A 23,423-nucleotide genomic window follows, 5' to 3' on the forward strand; every position below is an offset into this window, starting at 1 on the left:
AAACCCGACGAATGGTTTACAGAATACTATAAATTCAGCTGTGCTATGAAGGTTCTGGAAAATTTGACTATGTTGATCAAAGGGAATCACAAAGGCTAAGGAACAGCCCAGATAGTTTCAGGTTAAAATAAAGAGGAGTTTTTAAAAGGATTAGATTACAGATCAATATCCTGAACTTCAAACATATCACTGGTAAGAAACATGGTACCATAGCAAACCTACCAAGACACGCCTGCCACGCCATGCCAATGTCTAAAAAAAATCAGGTAAGGGGTCATTGCTAATAGAATGCCTGCATTCTATTTGTTTGATTTTTTGAAACAAACAATACCACAGCAAACCTGTAGAAAAATGTGCTCCAGTTGGCTGAGTCGGGGGGAAAAAAGACACATTGGACTATAACAGATAGCAATGCAAGGAAAAAGAACTTATCAGACTGATAGGTAGAGCTGGGAAACTGTTAAAGAATAGCGAGGGGCTGCAAAACACCAAAACTTGATGGAAAAGAATGTTAAACAAAGAGCCAAATAGAGCAAAGACTAGTCGATCTTAGATGTAATATGTGGAAAAACTAGAATATCGCTGTTTGTTCTACTCTAAGTTGAACTATTTTGTAACATGGATGAAAATTTCGGTTTACTTGATAGAAGAAAACCCAAAAAGCTTTAACTGCACAGCAGGGTAGTCAGCACTCATTATGAATCGTTTTGTATTTATAAAACAATTATAATTTTCCTTCACCTTCATATACAATAGCTTTGTTTTGGTTTATCTCATAATAATAAATTTGAAAGTAAATAAAAAAATAAATAAATAAATAAAAAAGTTTAACGAGTACTTTTCCAAAAAATTGCAAAAAGTGATAGGTGCCTGTATGAAGTTTTATCGTTAAGCCTTTTTTCAGCTGTTAGAAAGTGTCTTTCCGTGTTTTATGTTGCTTATTTATTTATTTAGTTATTTTTTGTAGCTTTAAGCAGTATAAAGAATAGAACAAAAAGAAAGAAGTTTATGTTGTGGGAAATAAAGTATATTTTACTAGTTCCAATCTGAATCGTGACTGTGGTTTGTGATTGCTGACATAACAGTCCCTAGTCAGGGCAATCTCTGCCTGCTGCTGTGAAGTGATCACTTCATTGGAAGGAGTAGAGGGGCTTCCTACGTGTATGGCATATGGCAAGTCGACAAGCAGTTTTAACATACATTCGGTTGTACCGCCTTTACATTCAAGATATCTCAACCCGAATTTATGTTAAATTGGCTTGCCATACCCCGCATCCCTCAGCGCGCGGACGACGCTCCCAGACGAACGCGATCATTTTTTAACCTCTCCTGTTTTATTTATTCACGGTCCAGCTCTCACTTCTCAAAGGAAAAACCACCTCATAGAGAAAGGTATGTTTGATTCTTTTACTATCGGTCTTTAACAACATTTTGTGCTTGGCTTTATTTTTATTTTAGCTGTGACACAATATATTTTTGTTTAGATACATCAGTGATTTATTGGCACCAGTTAATTCTTGACTTCAGTTTATGAATGTGTTCTTTTCGTTATAGAATTGAAATTATGTCTTAAAATGTTTATTGCATCTCATTTTGCTTGTTGGTTTTTCCTAAGACTTTTTTTCTACTCTTTTCCTTTATCCACAAATGTAATTTTTTTGTTTTTATTATTATTTTCTAAGTTCTGCGGATTATTTTATTTATTCTTATTTTTATTTTTTTATAAAATCTAAGAATAATACAATCTTTCTTTAATCTGGGTGTAAGCAGTTAATCATCCTGTTGCATGGCAGCAACTCATTTCATAGCTAATTGGTTTCTTGCTGCTTAGAAGAATCACTGAATTTCAAACTAAGGATTCTTATAAAGAAAATAGGATATAAATGTTGATTGTTGATGAGTGAGTCAAATTGGATGGTCTGAGTATTTTAGAAACTGCTCATCCATTCGATTTTCACTTGTAGAAATCTTACATTTATAGAGAATGGTTGAAAATATCCAATGAGCAGCAGCTGTGTGAAATAAAATGCCTAAGACAGCCCTTTAGAAAAAAAAAAAAACATTAGGAAAAGGTCTTGTCCAATGAGTTTTGCTTTTGTCTGGAACATTCAGTTCTTGAATAAAAAAAGCAAAGCTTTTTACCATCACAGATTAACATTCAAGGCTGACAGAAGTAATGGTTCGGGGCATATGGTTTGTGCACACATTGAGCCAGGTGTTGAAATATCACAGCTTACCTGATTATTGTTGCTGACCACCTCCATCCCATAACAAACAGAATTTATCTGTCCTCTGATGCTACTTTTAGCAGGATAACAGACATGTCACAAAGATCAAACCTACGAGTTCATTGTATTCCAATACTGTCTAAAGTCACCAGATGTCAATAAAATAGAGCACCTTTGGGACGTGCTGCAACAGGAAGCAGCTGAGAAATCTGTAGCATGTGAGTGATGCTCTGATCACCAAAAGGACAACAACTTTAAAGTGGGCTTTCTAATGTCTTGCTGAATTTATAACAGATCTAATTGCGAAGGGGATCAAGCAGCCATCGATAATATATCACAGGGTAATCACCCAGAACTTAATGAATCACACATGTTTAATGTATGATATAAAGTATATTGTACAACTAACCCTTCTAAGCAATTTCCATTTCTCTAATAATGGAATTCTCGTATGCAAACAATAATGCTAAACCATGCACAGTCTTTCATAATCCAAGGATTACACATCTCTATTCAGTGCATAATCTGCATCTCATGTTATGGCCTTAAACTGCTTTCAATCTAAGATTATAAAGCCCGCCAAAAAAAGTCAAATTGATGGACATTGTGTGGAGTAAATCTAGAGCAGCGGGTTGGATTGATTAAATTCAAAACAGACAAGTGGGAACAGAGTGTCAAAGGAAAGTGAGAGAAGATGGGTCTGTTAGATTTAAAAAGGGAGTTCACATGAAATGAATAAAGAAGCTTATCTAGAAAAAGATTTTCTTTGTTTATGCAGACTTAGATACTTTTTTTAACAGGTTAGAAACACAGATATTGAAACAACACCAATTTAGCTCCACTTTCCAAGTAATTTGCAGAAGATGCAGTCAGAGGCTCATACATTTCTCATACCAAATTGTCTTTTCTTGCCAACTTCTCATGCACTCCAATGATGAGACCAATGATGGAAAATCTGGATACAAGAGAACATATAGGCCAGGTTCAAAAATAAAATGCAGAGAGCTAAATAAATGGGTTAGGAGCAAAAGGTAAGAGGAGATCGCAATGCATAACAAAATAACAACAAAAAAAGCGTTTTTAGAAAAATAATTCTGGTGTGTTTTTTTCTAATTCTTATTGCTTTGAGTTTAAACTGTTACTGAAGCTGAAATGTAACAGAAAACAAATAAATCTCTTGTGACCTTTTTTTTTTTTTCCCTCAGCCTCTTTGACTATCACCAGGCGGGGCTGTGGGGCGATAGAGAAGCTTTTTATTTAATTGCTCAACATCCACTTAGTAGCTTCTAAAGCTTTTTACTCATTTTTTTCATCAAGCCAATTTGGCACATATTTGTATAGATGCATGTGTGCAGAACATTGTGTGGGCAGACCACAAAAATGTTGCTATTGTAGAATTGAACAGCCCGTTTTTTTATTTTCTCTCATGTTAAAATGTGATTATATAGTTTTACTGTTTCCAAACCCTTTTTTCTAAAGAACAGACCACCTTTCAGTGAAAGTGTTCCACGTCAAGATCAGCATGAAGATCTAGCAGGAATATTGATCAGATTGTGGCAGATCCATAAGCTCCTGTCAGTCTTTGTAATGAAAAATGTGAAGGCAGCTATGTGGCTGTAATGAAGCAGGACCCAACGCTGTCAATCTGGTAAACGAACAGCAGCGAATGTGGTCAACTCTTTTGAGGAATAAAATTGATAAGGATCAACTCATACACAACTTAGCTGATGTTGTATCGCTCTTATTACTGTACATCTGCTGTTTTCTGCTATCTGTTCGTACTTGCTTGTCTTCTGATCTCACAACTATGATAACAGTTCATGTGAATATTTAACCCACTGACATAGAGATTAATTAGATGTGCAGTAACAGTGTAATTATTATCTGTAACGTTAGTTATATTTGAAGAAACAACTCCTGCAATTGGCAGTAAAAGTCACTTTAATGTTTGAGAAAATGTGCATACTTTGCTTTGATTAAAGTACCGTAACTCGGTTTATTTGAGAAGATCTTCCTTAGGTGGGGTAAGTAGAAGTTATATTTACATGACTAAGCATTTTGTGATGCTGAGGAATAGAATCATGTTATAAGCCCAAATTGTAGTGTAGTGTATTAGATGCTCAAGACAGTACTGTGGGGAAAAGTTCAACGAGAAGATAAAAAGCTAAAAACAAGGTGACCCGTGGATGAAATATGTTAAACACTTCAGACTGAGATGAAGGTACATCCACCAGAAGGAGAGCAACCCTACATTTATAGCCATAGCTAGATCTGAGCATTTTCATCTTTGAAGAGCACGGCCAATGTCTAGAGCACAATCCATTTTCAAATCTGCTAGAAAATGTGCTGGATTTTCAGTTCCAATATGTGCAAAGCTGCTGGAGCGTAAGAGCATCCTCTAAAAGTCTGGTTGGTCTAATTACAGTAAAAGCTGGTTGCATCAACTGTGCTGTACACTGTATGCAAAAAACAGAAACAAATGGAATACTTCCCTTCAGTTTCACCACTGCAAATGTGAAGTATCTTTGGGTTTGTAGGCATAACATAAAAAACTGTGTAACTTTCAGTACATTTGAAACAGGCTTTATTGCAGGTCTGCATTTTGGCAGCCAAGTGTATCCCAGTTTTCAATCAGATTAACTATGTTTGTAGAAGTTTTAGTTTTTGAATGTCCACACTGACAATGGTCCGAGATGTTTCTGTACAGAAGTTCACAAATGGTGACCTAAAATATGACCTAAATATACTGTTTAGGTCATTTTTAAATGCACAGTAAAAACCAAAAACTGGGGCGTAATTATTATATAGACATTTTAATTTTGGAGCTAGTAAAATTAACATTATTAATTACATTTAAGGACTCTTTGAGCAACTGAATAAAGGTATAATTTAAAGCAATGTTTCTGCAGTGTCAGTACATTCAATCCATGTAATATGTTGCTTCTTCTCTCCTCTGCGATCCTATCACAGAGGAATGAAGAATTAGATCTTTTATCTTGAAATCAAGAGCTCTAGCTCTATAAATGCTGAAGAATTACAGAAATGGAAATGACCTAAAATGCTCCTACTGAACATTGATACCATTTTAACTTGTTTGTGCACTGCATGCATAAAGATAATCCTCAAATAAAATACCTATCAGAAACTCAGAAGGTTGTAAATAACGAACTATTTTTAAAATATTTCACAGCAATCTTTGCTTTCTCAGTTTCCATGGTTTTGTTTTTCTTTTCTTCTTTTTTTTTAAGTTTATTTTAATCCATAAACTTTTATGTCCAATTTTAATAGATTACCTACTGTGCTCAACTGAAAAAGGGCTCTTTGTGAGCTGTAGTGCTGACTGAGAGAAGTTCACAGTTCAGACCTTTCCCACAACAAGTCACTGTCAAAACGACTCTGCTATAGTTAAAAAAATATATAAATGCTATTATTTAGAATATTAATTGAAATACTTCCTTTGGGCTTGGATAGACAGTAAGATTAAAAAAAAGAAAAAAATGTGGTGATATAGGGATCAAATCTTTCTCAGAAATTAACTGTTGAGAGCTGTTTTTCAGGTCTCCTATAGCAGCAACTCTCTCTATTCAAACAAGGGATAGGTAATTACATTAAGTGGCTGTCAGGAAGCCTTTTTAGAAAGTCAATTTGGCATCAGTTAATTTATAAAAAGAAAACCAAAACCTCCTGCACCTTTATCATACACTAAAAAAAGTCATAGCAGCAGTAAAATAATTTTATTATCCTTTATTCCTGTTTCAAAAGGTGCCATGTGTGTATAGTGCCTTACAAATATGTTCATACCCCTGAAACTTACTCCTGACTTTATAAAGGGAATATTTATTTGTGAAGTCAGCAAAACTCATTTTTCTCAAACATGCATACATACTGTATATATTCAGACCCTTGAACAAATATTTTAATGAATCTCTGCAAAATAGCTTCAACCCAGTCAGATTAAAGATGATCATATTAAAAAAAAAACAACTATTAGGTGAATTAAGATCTGGACTATGACTTAGGCATTTTAAAACATGAGTTTTATCCACAAAAAATCCCCAGAAACATCACTAACTAACACTTAAACCTTAAAAGGTTCTCCTTCTCTTCTCCTCAGGTACTGTTAGCCTTTTAACTTGAGTGAACATCTCTAACTAGACTCTTCTTGTCAAACCTTTAAGGTTAGATAGAAAAATATATATCTTAGTAGGCGTGCCGTTTAATTTTCAGATGACTAAAACTTGCTCTGTAAAATGTTCAGTTGTATAACTCTGATTCAGTGTCTCCAAAAGGTTTATCCTTGATAAGTCGGCTGTGTCCCTTGATTAAATAACACGTTATATCACCTCTTTCCTTGTTTCTTACAAGCTTTTTAGGCCTACAACAGCTGTCTTTCAACTTAAAACACTGCATATAATTGGCTTTTAATCACTGATGTGGTGACTTTTCCAAATGATGCACCTGAAATCCCTTTAACCCTAGTTAAAGGGGTGTGCCAAACTTTTTAGGTACTTGGGAAATGCAATTGAAAACTATTTACTGTATAACTATGTTGGTCTATTCCATACAAACCCAGTGAAATATGCTGAAGCACAGGCCTATATACCAAGTTGTAAGCTGATGCCTCTTTATAGATTTTATTTTGCTTCTTGGATGTGTATTTTGTGAAATTTCAAAGGTAATCATGTTGATCTAATGTTGGAAAAGCCTTGGGAAAAAAAGAAGAAAAAAAAGCTTTGGGTGCAATCAGTAAAGCTAATTGTTCTTTTTATTGTTGTCTTAGTGATTGGTAAAATCATGTAGGAGCCACATTAAAAAAAACACTGTTGTCATGCCACCGCTTTATCCAACCTTTATTTCTTATTAAATCTGTGTATATTCAGCAACAAAAAATGTTTCTCCAAATGTAGCTTCAAACATGACAGAGAGGAGCACCACTTTGAAATAATTGGAGGACGCTTTTGCCTTTTCTTTTTTTTTTTTTTTTTACAACACATGATAATGAATTTACCAATAATTTCTGTTCCTGTCACTTGGAACGTCCAGAATTCATTTTCAAACACAAGTGATGTTTTTGTAATTACCTTCCAACCCAGACTGAGGCAGAAAATGTATTATTTAAAGCCTGAATAGCGAGGCGATGGTCCCAATGTCTGTAAAGTCTTGTTTGTTAAAATTAAACTGATGGTTATGACAGACAATTTGTAATGACAAAAAAAAAAGACATTATTAAGTGGATATTGTATTCTGATAGCAGACTGGGTTGGCTTTGAAAAATTAGTGCTGAAGCCTGGCTATTTTGTTACTATTTGAATATGAGTCATCTATTAGTTTTTGGCTAACCCAATATAATGCAATCATGCTATTATAAATCCAAATACTCACACAGACCAAAAGGGGAATGCTATTTTTACTTTTCACTTTTTTCTTTCTATAATTATTCCCCATCAATGATGAAAAAAGGCTCCTTTTCTGTTCTAAATTCTTTACTATCTACACAGAACAGGTGCTCACAGGGTAAATTTAGCATACATACTTGTAAGATGCATTGCTCACATGTTCTCTATCTGACAAAGCTTATCACAGCCTTTGTATCTCTGTGTAAAGGCCACAGACTCTTAAGTCGGCATTCATTCACATTCTTATTCATCTCTTTGATTTGTTTCACGTTAGGTCCTTTAAGCCTTGTCTTGACCTTGTTTTACCATAGCAACATCTAAATGGAGATTCTTCCTGGATCTGGTCATACAATGGCTGACACTAGGAGGACATTCATTTGGCTGAAAAACAGATTGTCTGTCTGCTTGTGTGTGTTTCCCTGAGATTAGGATGGAATGGCTTGTCAAAGGTCAGTCTTTTGATTGACAGAAAAACGTGTGTTAATATACCAGCAGGGAGCCCAACAAATGATTTTACATGTCCAGTTCCATTATGAGACTGACATGTGCAAATTATAGGCATCAGTGTAATTTTATGGTTATTGAACCAGTTTTGATTTCTTCTTCATAAAATAAAAAAAACATCAGTTATCTTTTTTTTTTTAAATACTTAATATTAATATAGAGACTCAAATGTCTTCACCCACTCTCTTGCATGGTAAATATTTATGATTTACACATTCGGACAAAATTGCTGGCACCTCTTGTTTCTTGAAAGGAGTATCCTGAGTGGTCACAGAAATAACTTGAATCTGACCAAAGTAATAAATAACTATTCTATGAACCAGTGAAAGTTAGACATTACATTTCACCAATGCTTCTACAAAATTTAAATTAAGAGCATGAGCTCATGACAAAATGGACAAAATGATGGTACCCCTAAAAAAGACTGAAACTAATGTGACAAAATGGATATGTTAAACCAAGGGGTGTCCACTAATTTGCATCACAGGTGTCTATAATCAGTCAGTGGGAATACAGTATATAAAGGGCTACAGGCAATCACAGTTCTGTTTAGTGACATGGTGTGTACTGTATCACACTTAACATGGACAACAGGAAGAGAAGGAAATAGTTTTCTTAGGAGATTATAATTATATAAATGCATGGTAAAGGTATCGGTTAAAAGACCATCTCCAAACAGCTTGATGTTGATATTTTTCACAAGATTAAGATCCATGGGACTATGGCCAACCTCACTGGACATGGCTGCAGGAGGAAAATTGATAATTCAATTCAGTTTATTTATATATAACAAATTAAAGAGACATACATTATGAATGGTAGAAAAAGAGCCCAGACTTCTAACGGGATTTAAGTTGAACATAAGTTCAAGGAACATCATTGTCAGTTCTCAACATCTATTAGCCAAAGTGGGACCTACAGTAATAGAAGATAGGGAGGACAGCATTTTTTTTTTTAAAGAAAATCATAATAAACTAGACTGGGATTTGCCAAACCACATGTTGACAAGCCACAAAGCTTCTGGAAGAATGTCCTTTGGAGAGATGATACAAAAATGTTACCTTTTACTAAGACCCACTATGTTCTTGGGCAGATTTGTTTCATCTGGCACAGGGTGTCTTAAATCTCTGCAGGGTCTAAGAAATCTTGAGACTATCAAGGGATTCTAAAGAGAAATGTGCTGCCCAATGTCAGAAATCTTGGTCTTAGTTGCAGATCGTGGGTCTTGCAACAAGACAATGACCCAAAAGACACAGCTAAAAATACCCCAGAATGGATAGGATCGAAACATTGGACCGTCCTGAAGAAGCTTTCTGTTAGCTCTGACCTAAATTCTATCAAGCATCTTTCGAAATAACAAAAACAAGCTGTCTGAGAAAAGCAACCTTCAACATTGAGACAACTGGAGCATTTTACTCATGAGAAGTGGGACAAAATACCTGCTTAGAGGTGCAGACATCTCACTGACAGTTACAGAAGTCAATTGATTGCAGTGATTGCCGCAAAAGGTTGTATAATAAATTTCTTTCCATCATTCTTGTCCAGGCTTTTTTAAAATTAGTTTAGCTTTTATATTATCCCGTTGAAGCATGGTTGAAAAGCAGTCTGAGTCTAATTTTGACATGATTCTTGGAACTAGAGTGATTAAACATAACCTGCTCGCCTGAATACATAACTAGCCCTCAGACGATTCTTTACTGACAGACTATTATTATGAGCCATCTGTGAGTTCAGCATTCCTGCCTGTCCTGATTCTGCCTCCTGATTCTCTGAGCCTACCTGAACCTTATCGGACCTGCCATTGTGTGTTTTTGGACCTGTTTTGTGTGCCCTGACCTCGCTTTCAGATTCCCCTCTGGATTGTCTCTGTATCTCGGATCACTTGGCTCTGTTTCTGATCCCGCTCTTGGATTCCGTTCTCTGGTTTGTCCCCTTGATAAATCTACCTGTCTCCCGCCTCTTGGATCTGACCCTGTGCATTCCTCTGCACCAACAAGTAAATGTGAAAGGATCCCTCCAAATCTACCTGGATGGATTAGAGGAATCCTCAGAGATTCACCAATGACGTCACTCGCCAACAGGCTTTTTCAGAAACTCTCAAAGTTTGTCCCCAAACTCCTAGAAGTTTAGTGACTTAGACTTAGACAACTTTTATTTCATTTCGTACAGCTTTCATGACATTTACATGCCTTGAAGTGCAGCAGTGATCAAATGTAAATATGGGAGAAAAATAAACATGGAAACATAGATAGGTAACATATACTGACAGACGGGAAAACAGACAGACAGATAGCAGAACACTATTTTAGAGGTTTCAGAGGTCTATTAAAGTAAATTAATAACACATTTTTCTCTTTTTAACCAATTAACTTATTTTCTGTCATATGCAACAAATCTGTATTTCTATAACCCAATGGGTTATTTGCTGGTCATTTTCTAATGTTTGTAATCCACTATTACTGTACATGACAGTATAGATTTACTGGGGAGTACAAACAAAGGGCTATGATTATTGGTTAATTGGTTTACTGTAGCACTTCATTCAAGGTAACCTTTTTTAGAAACAATCAATGACTGTGAAGGTGCAACTCTCATTAATACCTCCGCTAATGTATTGGAATGATCTTAGGCTAATCCATGTGACATCTTGTATTTCATAGACCTCAATACATTAATTTCATAAAACATCTTTAGCTCATCTTATTACTTATTGTAGTCAGGATGTTATACAGCCTGAACATTGTGCATAACCTGTCTTATCATTTTTTTTTATATTGCTTTAGTCAGATTGATGCACCCTTCCCTTTCTCCATTTTTTAAAAAGATTCATTAGTTCCTCTAATTATCACATCAGTCGTCCCTGCTCTTTCATCACTCCTGTTCCAAGCCCCACAGCCACCAGTGACTCATTTGGGAATATTGTTCATCACATTGTTTAAGCAAATATGTCATGAGAGGTTGGATCGAATGAGGCACCCACATCCTGCCCACCCTCCTCAGCTATATCAAGATAATCAATTACATTCACAAATTTCTTGTTACAACTCAGAATAGTTTTATGGCAACAAAGAAAGCAATGATTATGAAACTATCAATAACTAAAATATGTATTTTTTTTTTTGCTGTTAGTTGTTACAGCTGAGTATTTTTTAAAGAAGTTTAGTTCCTTAGCTAAAATAATGAAATATTATTATTTATTTATGAAATATATATGAAATTCTTTCTAATCTTGTATTGGAAAAAGAAAAAAAAACAACAGAAATTAAATGACAAAGTAGGTTCTTTTCAGCATTTTTTTTTTCATGTTAAAATAGCATAAAATGTTTTTAGACTGAGGGCAGCTATGTATTTTGCATCTCAGTGATTTTCCTTAAAATAATGGGGAAAGAGTAACTAATTAACTAATAAATGTCATGAACCGAGTACAGATGGACCCAGTATTCAAGGAGAGACAGTCATTAGGAAAGTTCAAAAAAGTTTATTAAATTAACAAAAACTAAACTAAAGTGGAGCTGTGGCTCTCGGATACTGCAGGAGGGGGTCAGGGCACCGCCCAATCTCTGACTCTCTGTAGGAGAAACACAGGTAAGTGACCACGATCATCTGACAGAAGATGATTATCTGAGTTGGTCACTTACCTGGTTTAACAGTCCAGTCCAAGAATGTCCCCAGAGCTAGGGGAGGACATGCTGGAAGCCGATCCTGGTCAGGGATCCAGAACAGACAGGAACAGACAGGAACAGGATCCAGATCAGGCAGGAACAGAACAGGTGGCAGGATCCAGACTTCCAGGCATCCACAGGCTCCCAGGAGGGTTCAGAGTCTGACAGGGTCCGAAAGCGTGACCAGGTGGTCACGCAAAGGAGTAGACAGGATCAGGTGCAGCTGAGCAGGCTCAGTGGAAGAGGGTAGCCGAGACAGGACGTGGAACCAGAACTTGATGCAGGACTTTAAACTGGTCTCCTCCCTGGAGCCAGGCTTACTGAGATAAAAACTGAACCTCCCCACATATAGAGCCAAAAACCCAGAGGACTCCGCATGGTAGGAACAGTGGACGACCAGGAGATGAGACAGACTTTGTTTTTTTTTTCTGTCCGCATTGCAAATTGTACACAAGGAGATGAATATTACAATAAATTACGGCAGAAGGTATTTTTTATTAAGCTTTTTAACTGTAAGATGCTTTTGCTTTTGGCAACGTTTAATATTTCTAATTCTAATTCTAATCTAATATTTCTAATGATGAAATCATTTTTATCTCAATAATTATGTTGGTCACACTTTAGTAAATATTACTGTTTCAAGTCGATATATTTTACTTTAAATTCACTTCCTTGTTTATAATTCTAATAATTCCACTAATCTCTTCCTGTTTCCCACTTTTTAATTCATCTTCTCCTCTCCTTTGTGTTTTCACCCCATATTTACATGCAGCTAAGGTTGTGGGGGTCGTGTTATTTTTTTCTCCATAGGTCAGTGCATTCTGTTTCTAACACAGGACCAATTATTAGCTGTTGCTGTAAGGGATGAGAGTGTGCCTGTGTGTGGCATGGTAGTTATTAAGAAACCAGGATGACTTTATAAACAAGCCTCTTGCTAATAGGACCAAGTACGCTGTGTTTTTGTGTCGTGGCTGCTTTGTTTTTGTTGTGACAGAAGGAGGGCTGGTGTAACTGATCAACATTTTAGTATGCTGCAGGACACTATAAAGAAACAACAGCAAACTTCTTGAAACTTTTTTTGTGGTTGACATAATCTGTCTTCATCAGCCATGCTATCTACAAATATTTGGTTTCTTTAAATAAATATTCTCTAATTATGATGTTTAGAGTAACTTGTTTTGTTTTTATTGAAAGGCTAATGAGGTATAGGTTATACATCAGATAAAAAATATGCAATGTATGTATTTCAGCTAATGCATTCTAGTTTTAAAGTTTTGATTAAGCCTTTAAGTGGATTAAGTGAGTAGATCTCCTTTATGACGGAAAGTTGGAGGCAATGATCCTTGATCCAGACTGCTGCAGTTATTTCCTCTCTGATTCAGTGCTCTCTGTTTTGCAGGGGTAAAAGTTCTTTAACTCGAACCCTGAAGACACTTGCTTTCACTTTACCCCAGCCTCTCTCAGTGGGTAATCACTGTCCTACTTAAAACAGTTATGGCCACTTGTTTCCAGGACAGAGAGGGACTGCTGCTTAGGTAGCAGAGTTTATGAGGATTACACTTGCGTGTAAAATACCACTTTGGGCATAATATTGATTGAGGAATAGCACTGACATAGATAAAAGCACAAATTAGTTGATTTTATTAGATGAAAGCTCTTTAATAATGTTGGAGTTGTTCACAGTTCAACTCAGGTCCTTTGAGACATACAGTCTGAGAGATTCCTCTTTTGTTACTAGCTCTGCTTTTTCCCTGTTAGCTACTCAGTGATGCCATACACCTCCATGTAAGTGCTGCATCTCATTTTATGCTATGCTGTATGCACTCTTGGACATTTACTGACAGCAATGTACTAGAAGCTTTGTTTTCTAAGTAATTGCTCTTTCAATGTAAACTCCAATTAGTTATTATTACTTCAAAAAAGCATGTAAACCAGTTGCACTTAGAAGGATAAGTACAGTGAACTAGGTATACTGTATTAGGTTGTGCCAACTAGAGCTTTATTTGTAAAATACACTAATATATTTGTTTAACTATAGAAATAATCAAATAGTATTTACTTTGACTAATTGAGAAGTACTCAGAATAAAAATGTTAATATACTAAATGACTGGAAAATGTACTGTTTAGTCCATCCATTCATCTCATGCTACTTAATTGGTCAGGGTAGGACTGTTGCAGCAGTCTATAGGCAAAAGGTAGGGTACACCGTGAGCAGGTTGCCAGTCCACACACTCACACCTATAGAGATGCCAATTAACCTAACAGTCATGCTATTAGACTGTTGGAGGATGGTGGAGTACCTGGAGTGAAACCATGCATGCATGGGAAGAACAGAGAAAGAAGGTCCTGGGCTGGGAATCAAACCCAGGATCTTTTTGCTGCAAGGCAGTAGTGTTACAGGCCATTCCACTGTGCAGCCTGTCCTACACAGCATTTCAAGGTTATTTTTTCTTGACCAGAAGTGTTAAATGTCTAAAAAATCTATGCATAAATGAAAATCAGTTTCCAATCGTCTAAAATGTTCTGAAGTAATATTAAAAAGAGTAAATGTATCTTTTTATTTTCATCTGCAATGAACTCCGCAAACAGCAAACTGTAAAATCAACAATAAACTTACAACACGTCTTCATTAGATTTAGTTACTTTTTAAATGTGCATTACCACCAACCTCTGAATTAGAGTAGTGGGAGTGATTTATTGTTGCTAGTAAGCTCTAAATAAAGGAATGTTTACTTTAAACTCAAAGTATTATGATTTTTTCACAGCACAATGACCATTACTTCATAAATATAAGTGATAATAACATATTGTTGCTAACCTGGTTAAGGTAACTTATATGTACAGTAGTAAGTCTTGACAGCTATTGGATTTTGCAGTCTAGACCACATTAGTCAACAGCCAATGTGTGTGGTAAATATTAACTTTTATTCTTAAGCTATCTGACTCTTTATGTTGTACTCTTTATCCAAACACTGAAGTTCATGTAACTGCTATGCAATATAAAGATGAACATGCTTATTTGTCATAGAAAAAAAGCAATGTGTAATGAGTTGGGAATAAAAGTAGTTCTATGACTTTATGTTTTATAACTGTGAAAGAACAAGAAAACCAACATAAGGTCTCTTGGAGTTCTCCATATTCTAAATATTGTTTTCTTCTTTTCTTTTAGGGCTATTGGTGTGTCAGGGATGGGATCCTACAGGCTTGACTAATGTGTGATATTTTCTAAAACCTCCATGGAGCTCATCCAGGCCACCCAGGTTTCCTTAGTGCCACAGGACAAAACCACAACTGCCTGGAACAACAGTTCGGTCCTGATATATTTCCATCCTTTGCTTTCTACTGTTTCCTATGAGTCGATTCCCAGCATCAGCCAAGCTGAAGATTCCTTCCTCTTTAACAGCAGCTGCTTTAACACTACTAAAGATATACCAACGTCCCTTCCAGGGTTGGCAGGGGTTTTCATCCCTCTTATATATGGGATAGTTTGCATCGTTGGGTTAGTGGGAAACACTCTGGTCATTCATGTGATTGTGAACTACACAAAGAATGAGTCAGTCACGAACATCTACATCCTCAACCTTGCAATCGCAGATGAACTTTTTATGCTAGGTTTGCCCTTTCTGGCGGTGCAAAATGCCCTCCTCTCTTGGCCCTTTGGCTCACTGATGTGCCGTGTTGTAATGACAGTAGATGCCTTCAACCAGTTCACCAGCATATTCTGTCTCACTGTGATGTCAGTTGATCGGTACCTGGCAGTTGTTCATCCCATTCGGGCCTCCTGGTGGCGACGCCCCCACGTGGCAAAGGCTATTAGTGCCACAGTATGGCTGGTGTCCTTTGTGGTGGTGTTGCCAGTGGTGGTCTTTGCAGATGTGCTGAAGGACGATGGAAACTGCAGCATCGTGTGGCCTGAACCAGCAGAAGTGTGGAAGACATCTTTTATTGTGTACACATGCACTGTTGGCTTCTTCTGCCCGCTGCTTGTCATCTCTTTATGCTACCTACTGATCATCATCAAGGTATTACTTTGTGTTGAGTGTAATTAAACATTTAGAAATGCAGAAACGTTCAGGTCTTATATATAGATATATATCTTCAGTAGAAACTTCAGCAGAATTTCCAGAGGCTTATGAGGGAAATGTAGAGCATCTTTGGATAATTTAAGATCTAACATACTAAGACGTCTTTAACCTAAAATCTAGGTTTTACATAATTTTTTACCTCATTTTAAAGGAAACTCGTGAAAGGATCCCTAATTTGATCCAATTTCAGGCTGTATTTTACCTCAGTACAAAAATTATCTTAATAAATCAATGGGTTCTGTTCTCTAGCACAGGTGCACAAAAGCAAAACAAAGTGAAGTGTGGTACTACGGGTGACACTTCCTGCCAAGTCAAGAGGACACATTTTCAGTTTGAGAGCAGGATTTCACTCAGCTTGCAATCCACATGCAAGAACAAGAGGTGTGCAAGCGCATTTCTGACTCAAGGAGAGAAAACGTTTGCGTGTCAGGAGAAAGAAGGCAAGCAGGAGGAGAAATGATTTGTGTAAGAAGCGCTGAATAGCGAATATTTAGGAGAAAGCAGGAGTTTTGAATGCAAGCATTATAGAGTGATATTCTGGACTAAAATTAAAAATGATTGATCTTGACTTGGCAAGCAAAATCCTACATAGAAAAGATTGCAGTCATATTTGCAAACAGATCATATCAGTTAGATTATCACTAAGATTTTACTTTCACAAGGGTAGACTGAGGAGTAACTGGAAAAGTATGTCATGCTGCATTAGAATGCCTTTAAGAAAACTAGATCTCTATTTTACTCAAACTAAATGCAAACTTACATTATTAGAATATGTATTTCTTTTAGAGACAGAATTTTAAACCACAGCAGCAGATAAAGATACATAATTCAAAAAACAAAGGTTTATAAGCATTATAAGGTGTCCTAATGAATAGTAAAAAAAAAAAAAAGAAAGAAATCTATCAACATTGCATTTGGACACTGTTTAAAATCAGAATTGTCATTACAAGGACATAAGATTAGGACCAATGAAGTAATTATGAAGGACATTTGACCAAGTCTTGGCCTGAGTGTAATGTGTCAATAAAACATTTTCTCGAGCATTTCTAATGCTATGTATAGACATACAAACATTTTTTATACTTCAAATGCTTTTATTTTTGTTAATTTTGATTAAAATGATCATAGAGAGGAATCCAGGTTTTAGTAACAAAGTAAATTTTGCATTTGAATTGGAAATAAAGAGCCACCTTAAAGAGACATATAATCTAGAGTAGGGCTGGGTGATGAATATTTTTTTTCTATTTATGAAGATTACATTTTTAGAAAATCTGGATTTTCTCCACCAATAGACTCCTTGGGCTACCATAGCTCAGACTGACATCATTTCATTGTTTATTGTTCTTAGATTACTTCTAATAACTGATAAACTAACCCCTGTGAAAGCATTAGCTGTAAACATTTAGCATGTTATATTTTCATTGGGTTTTTTTATGAAACTTGCCTTAAAAATAATGATTTACAGCTTGAGTTTCATTGCCCATTAAATCAAGGTCAACTCACAGAGGAAATTATTGAAATAAAAGCTATCTTATTAAAGTATCTCATGTAATTTCTCACCTTCTATTATAAGTCAAATTTGGTAGAAAGAAATCAGAGATTATATTTTAAGCTATATCCCCAAGCCGTAATCCAGAGTCACTGCCACATCATCAGAGATGATTTGTAGAAGCATCTTATTTGCTTGTGTCGGTCAAGTGTTTTTCAGAAGTCAATTCATTGTCTTTTTTGTTCCTTCTTTCCAGGTGAGGAATGTAGGGAGGCGGACCCAGACCACATCCTCCAGACGCAGAAGGTCAGAGCGAAAAATCACCAGAATGGTGGTGGTTGTTGTTGCAGTGTTTGTTTTCTGTTGGCTGCCATTCTATGCTCTCAACATTCTGAACCTCCTCGTCGTCCTGCCTGGAGACTTCAGAGGACTCTACTATTTTGTTGTCGTTCTTTCGTATGCAAACAGCTGTGCCAACCCAATACTGTACGGTTTTCTGTCAGACAACTTCAAGAGAGGCTTCAGAAAGGCTTTGTGCCGCACTTCACGCAAGGTGAAGAACAATGACAGGGCTGCCACTGAGGCACAGCGGCCCACAGAGGAGTGGGGGGGCATCGTGCTCCTGACACAGAAAAGAATCGGCAACACACATGGGAAATACTGTGGTGGAAACAACGTCCTGGAGGAAGTGTCTGGAGCAGGTGGAGGCTTGCCAATGAGACAAAGAGGTAGCTTGTCACTTAAGGGATACAACTCCAAAGCAGAAGAAGAAACTATAGCCCATATTATGCCGAAAGCTACTCCTGAACTAACTTCAGGTGTTGATAATTTTGATGTTCCTCATTCTACGGCTAATAAAAGTGGAAACAGGAACTCACAAACCGAGAAAGTCCTGGAAAAAAACTCTGTGCTCGATATCAGCTATCTGTAAAAGATGATAAAGCTATTTACAATAAGGCCTCTGTAAATTTCCATTGTACATTTCTTTAAAGTTCTCTGTGATACCAGTTTGCTTTAGAACTTATTTGTATTGATGGAAACGTTTGTGTCACAATTCATTTTGAAAAACCATAAAAGTTGGAATGTCAGACTGTAAATCAGAGCTAGAACTGACATGTAAATGTTTAACTGTTCAAGACATGGAAAATGTAAGTATTTCCCAATGCTTTTGTCTTTATGTTTGCTTAGACTTTAAAAATCACTAGAGAATGCAACCATGTTCTCATCAGACTGCCAGGTTCAATTTTCTTCACAGAAGAGGCTCATAAGGGTTAAAACTCACATTTAGATAGGAAGGGCTTTTTTAAACGCATTATTTCCAAAAGCATCAGTGTGTATTGCTGGTACTCTAAAGGTAATTTCAACTTTTTTAAACAAGGAACATCTGAAATGGCTTTTTTCGCTGCATGAATCAGTTCCCCTGTGGTAGATGCCAGTTAATGACCTACTGTGAAATGGAAATGCCTTCTGCAGGCTTCAAACAGATATCATTTGGGCTTTTTATGAAGCATAATCTATACATTCTCTGGTATTTAGACTTAAGCATTATTATATCAAAGTCATATATTGACCAAAATGAATGAAATAATCTGTCACCTTTTAGAAAGGAAAGTCAAAGCAGAAAGTCATCAGAACAGTACTTCTTAAGTTTCCTTTCAAGTTGAATCTGTTCAGTTACATTGCAGTAGCATGCCTTTAATGTTTTGCATGATTATTTGGAGATAAAGGAGCAGAAACTGCATTTAAGTGTTGAGAATTTTACTCTTATTGCCTGGGTAACTTAAATTATGTCAATGCAATGGTCACTGTATTAGTGTTGTATTTCGTATTGGAATATGTAATATATGCTTTATTAAAGACGTTACAAAACCATGACATAAATGTTATATATAAAGATATATTTGTAATTCTGTGTGAAAATTGATAAAGAATGAAATCTTGACTGTTTTTAGTGTTTGCATTTCACCTAATAAAGGTTGTGTTGTATACTTTGTCACTTGAAATATTCTGAAACTCGTACACTGAAGCAAACAGAAGGTAAAAACACAAACATTTATTTTGGAAAAGTGTTTCAAATGCAACCCAAGCAGACGGCAAGAAATATTCTGGCTGGTTTGTCTAGCTGTTGAATAGAAGACAAATACCGCCCTCTAGTTGTAGCCATGAGGAATGCATGTTTGATATCTGAAACTTAAAGAAAGGCTGCAATAAAGAAAAAAAATCTTTCATGTCTTTTATTTTCATCTTTCTTTTCTGCAACTGCAGCAGAATAACTTTCTAAAACACTATGTGGTTTGCCATATGTCACATCACATTCCTTTTGATTTAGCCATCTGTCTACTCGGGTACAATATCTCCAATCCACTTCAGGTAAGGTGGGTTGCCCTGGTCAATCGGTAGACTGATGACCTCGGCCACCTCATAGGGGTGATTAGAGCTGGCGAGAGAAAGCAAGAAACATCAAGTCATCGCACTCCACAGACGGTTCACGTGAACACCAGTGCTTAAAGTCGTACTCTTAGACTGCATGGATGACGGCAGCTAATGGGCTCGATGGGAAACATAATTATCTTGTTACGTTAGATCAGAGTAGCATGTTTGCTATCGTCAGACTGAACTAAAAGAAAAAACCTACCGGACATATTCAGCGAGAGCAGCCACTTTGGAGCTTCTTGTTTTGATCATCTAAATGGGAGATTTGACAAAATGCTCTTTTAGACAATGCAGAGTAAAACTAGAGAGCATAACCTAAAGCTGAATAACGTTTTCCAGCCTTATGTAATGTCCATATCTAGGCTTTTACTCAGTTTCTATCAATTAAATCTTGAAAGATCTAATAACAGCGGGTTTATTATAGTTTGAGATTCTTAACTAATGTAAGCAAACATAACAGTAAAGGAGGGAATTTAACATTTCAATTATGTTTCTAGGTATTTTTCCAAAACTGAAAAAAGTACAGGACTACTATGATAGTCCTCGGATTACTCATCTAGTTAAATTATCTATAACTGCAGCTCTTAATCAGGTTTGAGGTAACATTCTAAACTACATTATTAGTCTGGCATAAAATCTAAATATTTTGTGACAGTAAAAATGTCTTAAAACAGCAATGTAATTGAGGTTGAATTAAGGTGTTGATATTCAATAAGAATCATTTCAAACTCACAAGAAGCACTTCGTTGTCCTCTTCAATCTTTCCCTGCCACTCATATCTGAAAAAGGCAAATATGGTAACATAATTTTGTCTTTTTTTTGTTTTGTTTTATTTGTGCCAATGATTAAAGAACAAGACAGTTCTAAGTTTCAGTAACTATTATCTGGAAAAAGAGGGAAAAATATGTTAGGAAAATGTTTACTTCTCAAAAGCTGAAGAACAGTTAGATTAAAACTTACACAGATTTAATTGCTGGGACAATGTTCACACATGCAGCCAGTTTCCTTTCCACAATACCCCTGGGGTGTAAAGGACAAAAGTATTAGTGCACACATAAATATAAATATGCATATCAAAAAAGATTTTTAAAAATGCAACATATCGTCTTAAGATAGGGTTATGCTCTAAAAAAAAATTCAATGGTGAATAAAATAGTAGAGGGCATTTTTATGAATTACTCACTCCAAGACCAATGCTTTAATTATCATACTATACATATGAGCAGAGTATTACCTAGCCAAGTCTTTAGCAACGGTATCATTTGGACAGGTGACAAAAGCTGCAGAGTGTGTTCCTGATATGTACGTCTCAGATGCCATGGAGAACGCTCGCAATCCAACAATCCTCAGCAGTTGGAACATAAACACACTCAGGAGCACAGTCTAAAAAAGGGGAAATAAGAGCAAGACTATAAAGTTATATACTACAGCATAATTCAACCATGTTTGAGTTTAAGGTCACAGACTACAGGCCAGATATCGCTTCTTCAAAATTTCCTGTAGGGCAGATTTAATAATTTCATTAACAGCAAAAATCTCCCTGATTCTGCAGCATCGTCCTGCCACCTTTATTTTTGATTGTAATTATTATGGTTTACAAAAGGGAAAAAAAAAAAATTTGAGTTTTACAAACATCTTTCAAACTGTCCCACTTTTTCATATTTCCATAGCAATCTTGGGGATCATCAAAATGCAAATGTGATTCTTAAAAGTAATTATTTTAGCGTGGGTTCTCCTATATTCTCGCCTGTTGGTTTCTTATTTTTGAACAATAAACTATTTCCTGAAGTAAGGCAAGTGGGACTTGCATTGCATAGATGTCCATGGTTCTTTTGTCTCTTTCTGGATGAGTAGACAGCTTTTAAACCTATTTTGACCGACGGATGTTAGCGACTCTTTCTGATCTGCTCTTAAATTTCTATAGACCAAGGCATGGCATTATGCCATTTGAGATCTTAACCCCTACTTAAACCCAAAGCCATCAAGCTGTACAACTCCTCACTTGGGGAAAGGAGGAGGGGATAGGAAGATGGACAAGGGTCAGCACCCCCCTCCTTGGACATCTTATGCAAAACACTGCTTATAGTAACTCATCTGCAATATTCTTTTCTCTCACTGCAATTACAGATGCCAACTACTGTATAGCCTGAGCAATTATTTTACTTATTTATAAGGTCATTTCGTCTCTGTGTTGCAAGTGCAACAATCCAAGTCAACTACAGTGTAATCTTAGCTCTCCATGTGCAGATGTTTTTTATTAGCTAAGGGAAACATATTCGAGGACATTACAACTATTTTTTTTTTTTTTTTGGCACTCAATACACTCTTTTTTATATAGTCTGTCGTATTTCTTTATTTATTTTATCTTTAATGGCATCTTGCTTTAACTCTTTGTACCCTATATAAGTTACTGGAACCCCAAGTTATAAATAAAGTTTAGTCTACTTTTGGTTTTCAGATCTTTGGTTTTATTAAAACTAATTCTAGACAAGATAGTTGACTAAAGTCAAATAGGCTGAACTGATTTGAATAGCTTATTTTAACCATAATATATAATAATTGTCATTTGTAAACAAAGTTTGCATTGACTCAGGCTATCTCTGCCCAACATTAGAATCTCCTAGACTTCAGTGTCTAGAAACAGAAGAAATCTAAATGACAAGTTTCCATCACATTAAATAAGCCATCCCTGTAGCCAGTTATGGTTACATTCAAGCATTCGGAGAATCCACACTCACCAAAATCACAGCTTTGTAAGATCCTCTCTGCAGTTTCTCTCCACTCGGGACTCCAACACGCATTACCTGAGTAGAGACAGGCGAACACAGATGTACGTTTCTTACACCGAAACATGATTAATGTAGCCGAACAAATCTGATATAACAGAACCTGGTTATAATAATGTTTGCTATAAAGGGGGAACTGAAATATAATTTCTGAAATGCCGTGTTTTTACCTAAAGCATTCATTTAAAGTACGCATGCACAAACATGAAAATTCACATTTCGGCACCAAAACCACAAGAAAAGTGAAGGATAACATGACATTGAATTTTAAACTTTTTTTAAAAGATGTTTGTACCTTTTTTTCGTACAATTTTACCTCATGAGAGGGCTTCTCCACGGTTTCTTTTCGTTGCCGAAAATTGTGACAGCTCTATGTTGTTGCAAACGTCGTAAAATCCCCCCCAGCTTCTTCTTCCGCCTTCTGTTTCTTCTTCTTCTTCTTCTGTGTTTTACCCGATGGTCTCCACTCAGTTGCTTTACCGCCTCACAGACAACAAAGGCGTATGGCCGCATTGCTCTCATTGAATTTCGCAGCCACCGATGAACTCTTTACTCCACTGATGTCTTTTCCACAAATCAGTATTTCTGTTTCTCTTCCTGTACTTTTTCTTTCCAGGCTACTAAACTTATTTTTTTTCCTCTCTGTCTCATATGTCTAAAAAAAAAAAAATGCTCAGTTGTATACTTGTGTCAAAAATTACATCCAGTGGCGGTTTTAGACCAAATTTACAGGAGGGGGCCAGTGTGATTTCATGGCGGCACAGAAAAGCATGAAATAAAAAACAGGGCAAGGGTTTCAAATATATTAAGATAGCTGCATGAAGTGAAATTTCTATTC

The 23,423-nt window shown here is 36.2% G+C and overlaps 2 protein-coding genes across 3 annotated transcripts; one reads left to right on the forward strand and one right to left on the reverse strand.

Moving 5' to 3' along the window:
- Positions 1–1,291: 1,291 nt before the first annotated feature.
- sstr3 (somatostatin receptor 3) lies at positions 1,292–19,549 on the forward strand. The gene is made up of 3 exons (XM_015374006.1): positions 1,292–1,392; positions 14,962–15,814; positions 17,623–19,549. Exons 2-3 carry the CDS (start codon positions 15,029–15,031, stop codon positions 18,295–18,297), a joined length of 1,461 nt encoding a protein of 486 aa, XP_015229492.1. The 5' UTR covers positions 1,292–1,392; positions 14,962–15,028; the 3' UTR covers positions 18,298–19,549.
- Positions 19,550–19,689: 140 nt separating this feature from the next.
- Positions 19,690–23,004, reverse strand: LOC107084255 (protein CutA homolog). 2 transcript variants are annotated; one of them, XM_015374007.1, is made up of 7 exons: positions 22,881–23,004; positions 22,538–22,603; positions 21,034–21,182; positions 20,760–20,819; positions 20,533–20,578; positions 20,002–20,051; positions 19,690–19,803 (listed from the first exon to the last, which is right to left on the reverse strand). In XM_015374007.1, the coding sequence occupies exons 2-7, from the start codon at positions 22,598–22,600 to the stop codon at positions 19,704–19,706; spliced, it is 468 nt and encodes a 155-aa protein (XP_015229493.1). In that variant the 5' UTR covers positions 22,601–22,603; positions 22,881–23,004; the 3' UTR covers positions 19,690–19,703. The 2 variants fall into 2 exon arrangements, with proteins under 2 accessions (XP_015229493.1, XP_015229494.1); XM_015374008.1 differs by having other exon boundaries at positions 22,902–22,987.
- Positions 23,005–23,423: the final 419 nt, after the last annotated feature.

The sequence above is a fragment of the Cyprinodon variegatus genome, unplaced genomic scaffold (genome assembly GCF_000732505.1).
Source record: "Cyprinodon variegatus isolate N-32 unplaced genomic scaffold, C_variegatus-1.0 Scaffold96, whole genome shotgun sequence".
Lineage (NCBI taxonomy): Eukaryota > Metazoa > Chordata > Actinopteri > Cyprinodontiformes > Cyprinodontidae > Cyprinodon > Cyprinodon variegatus.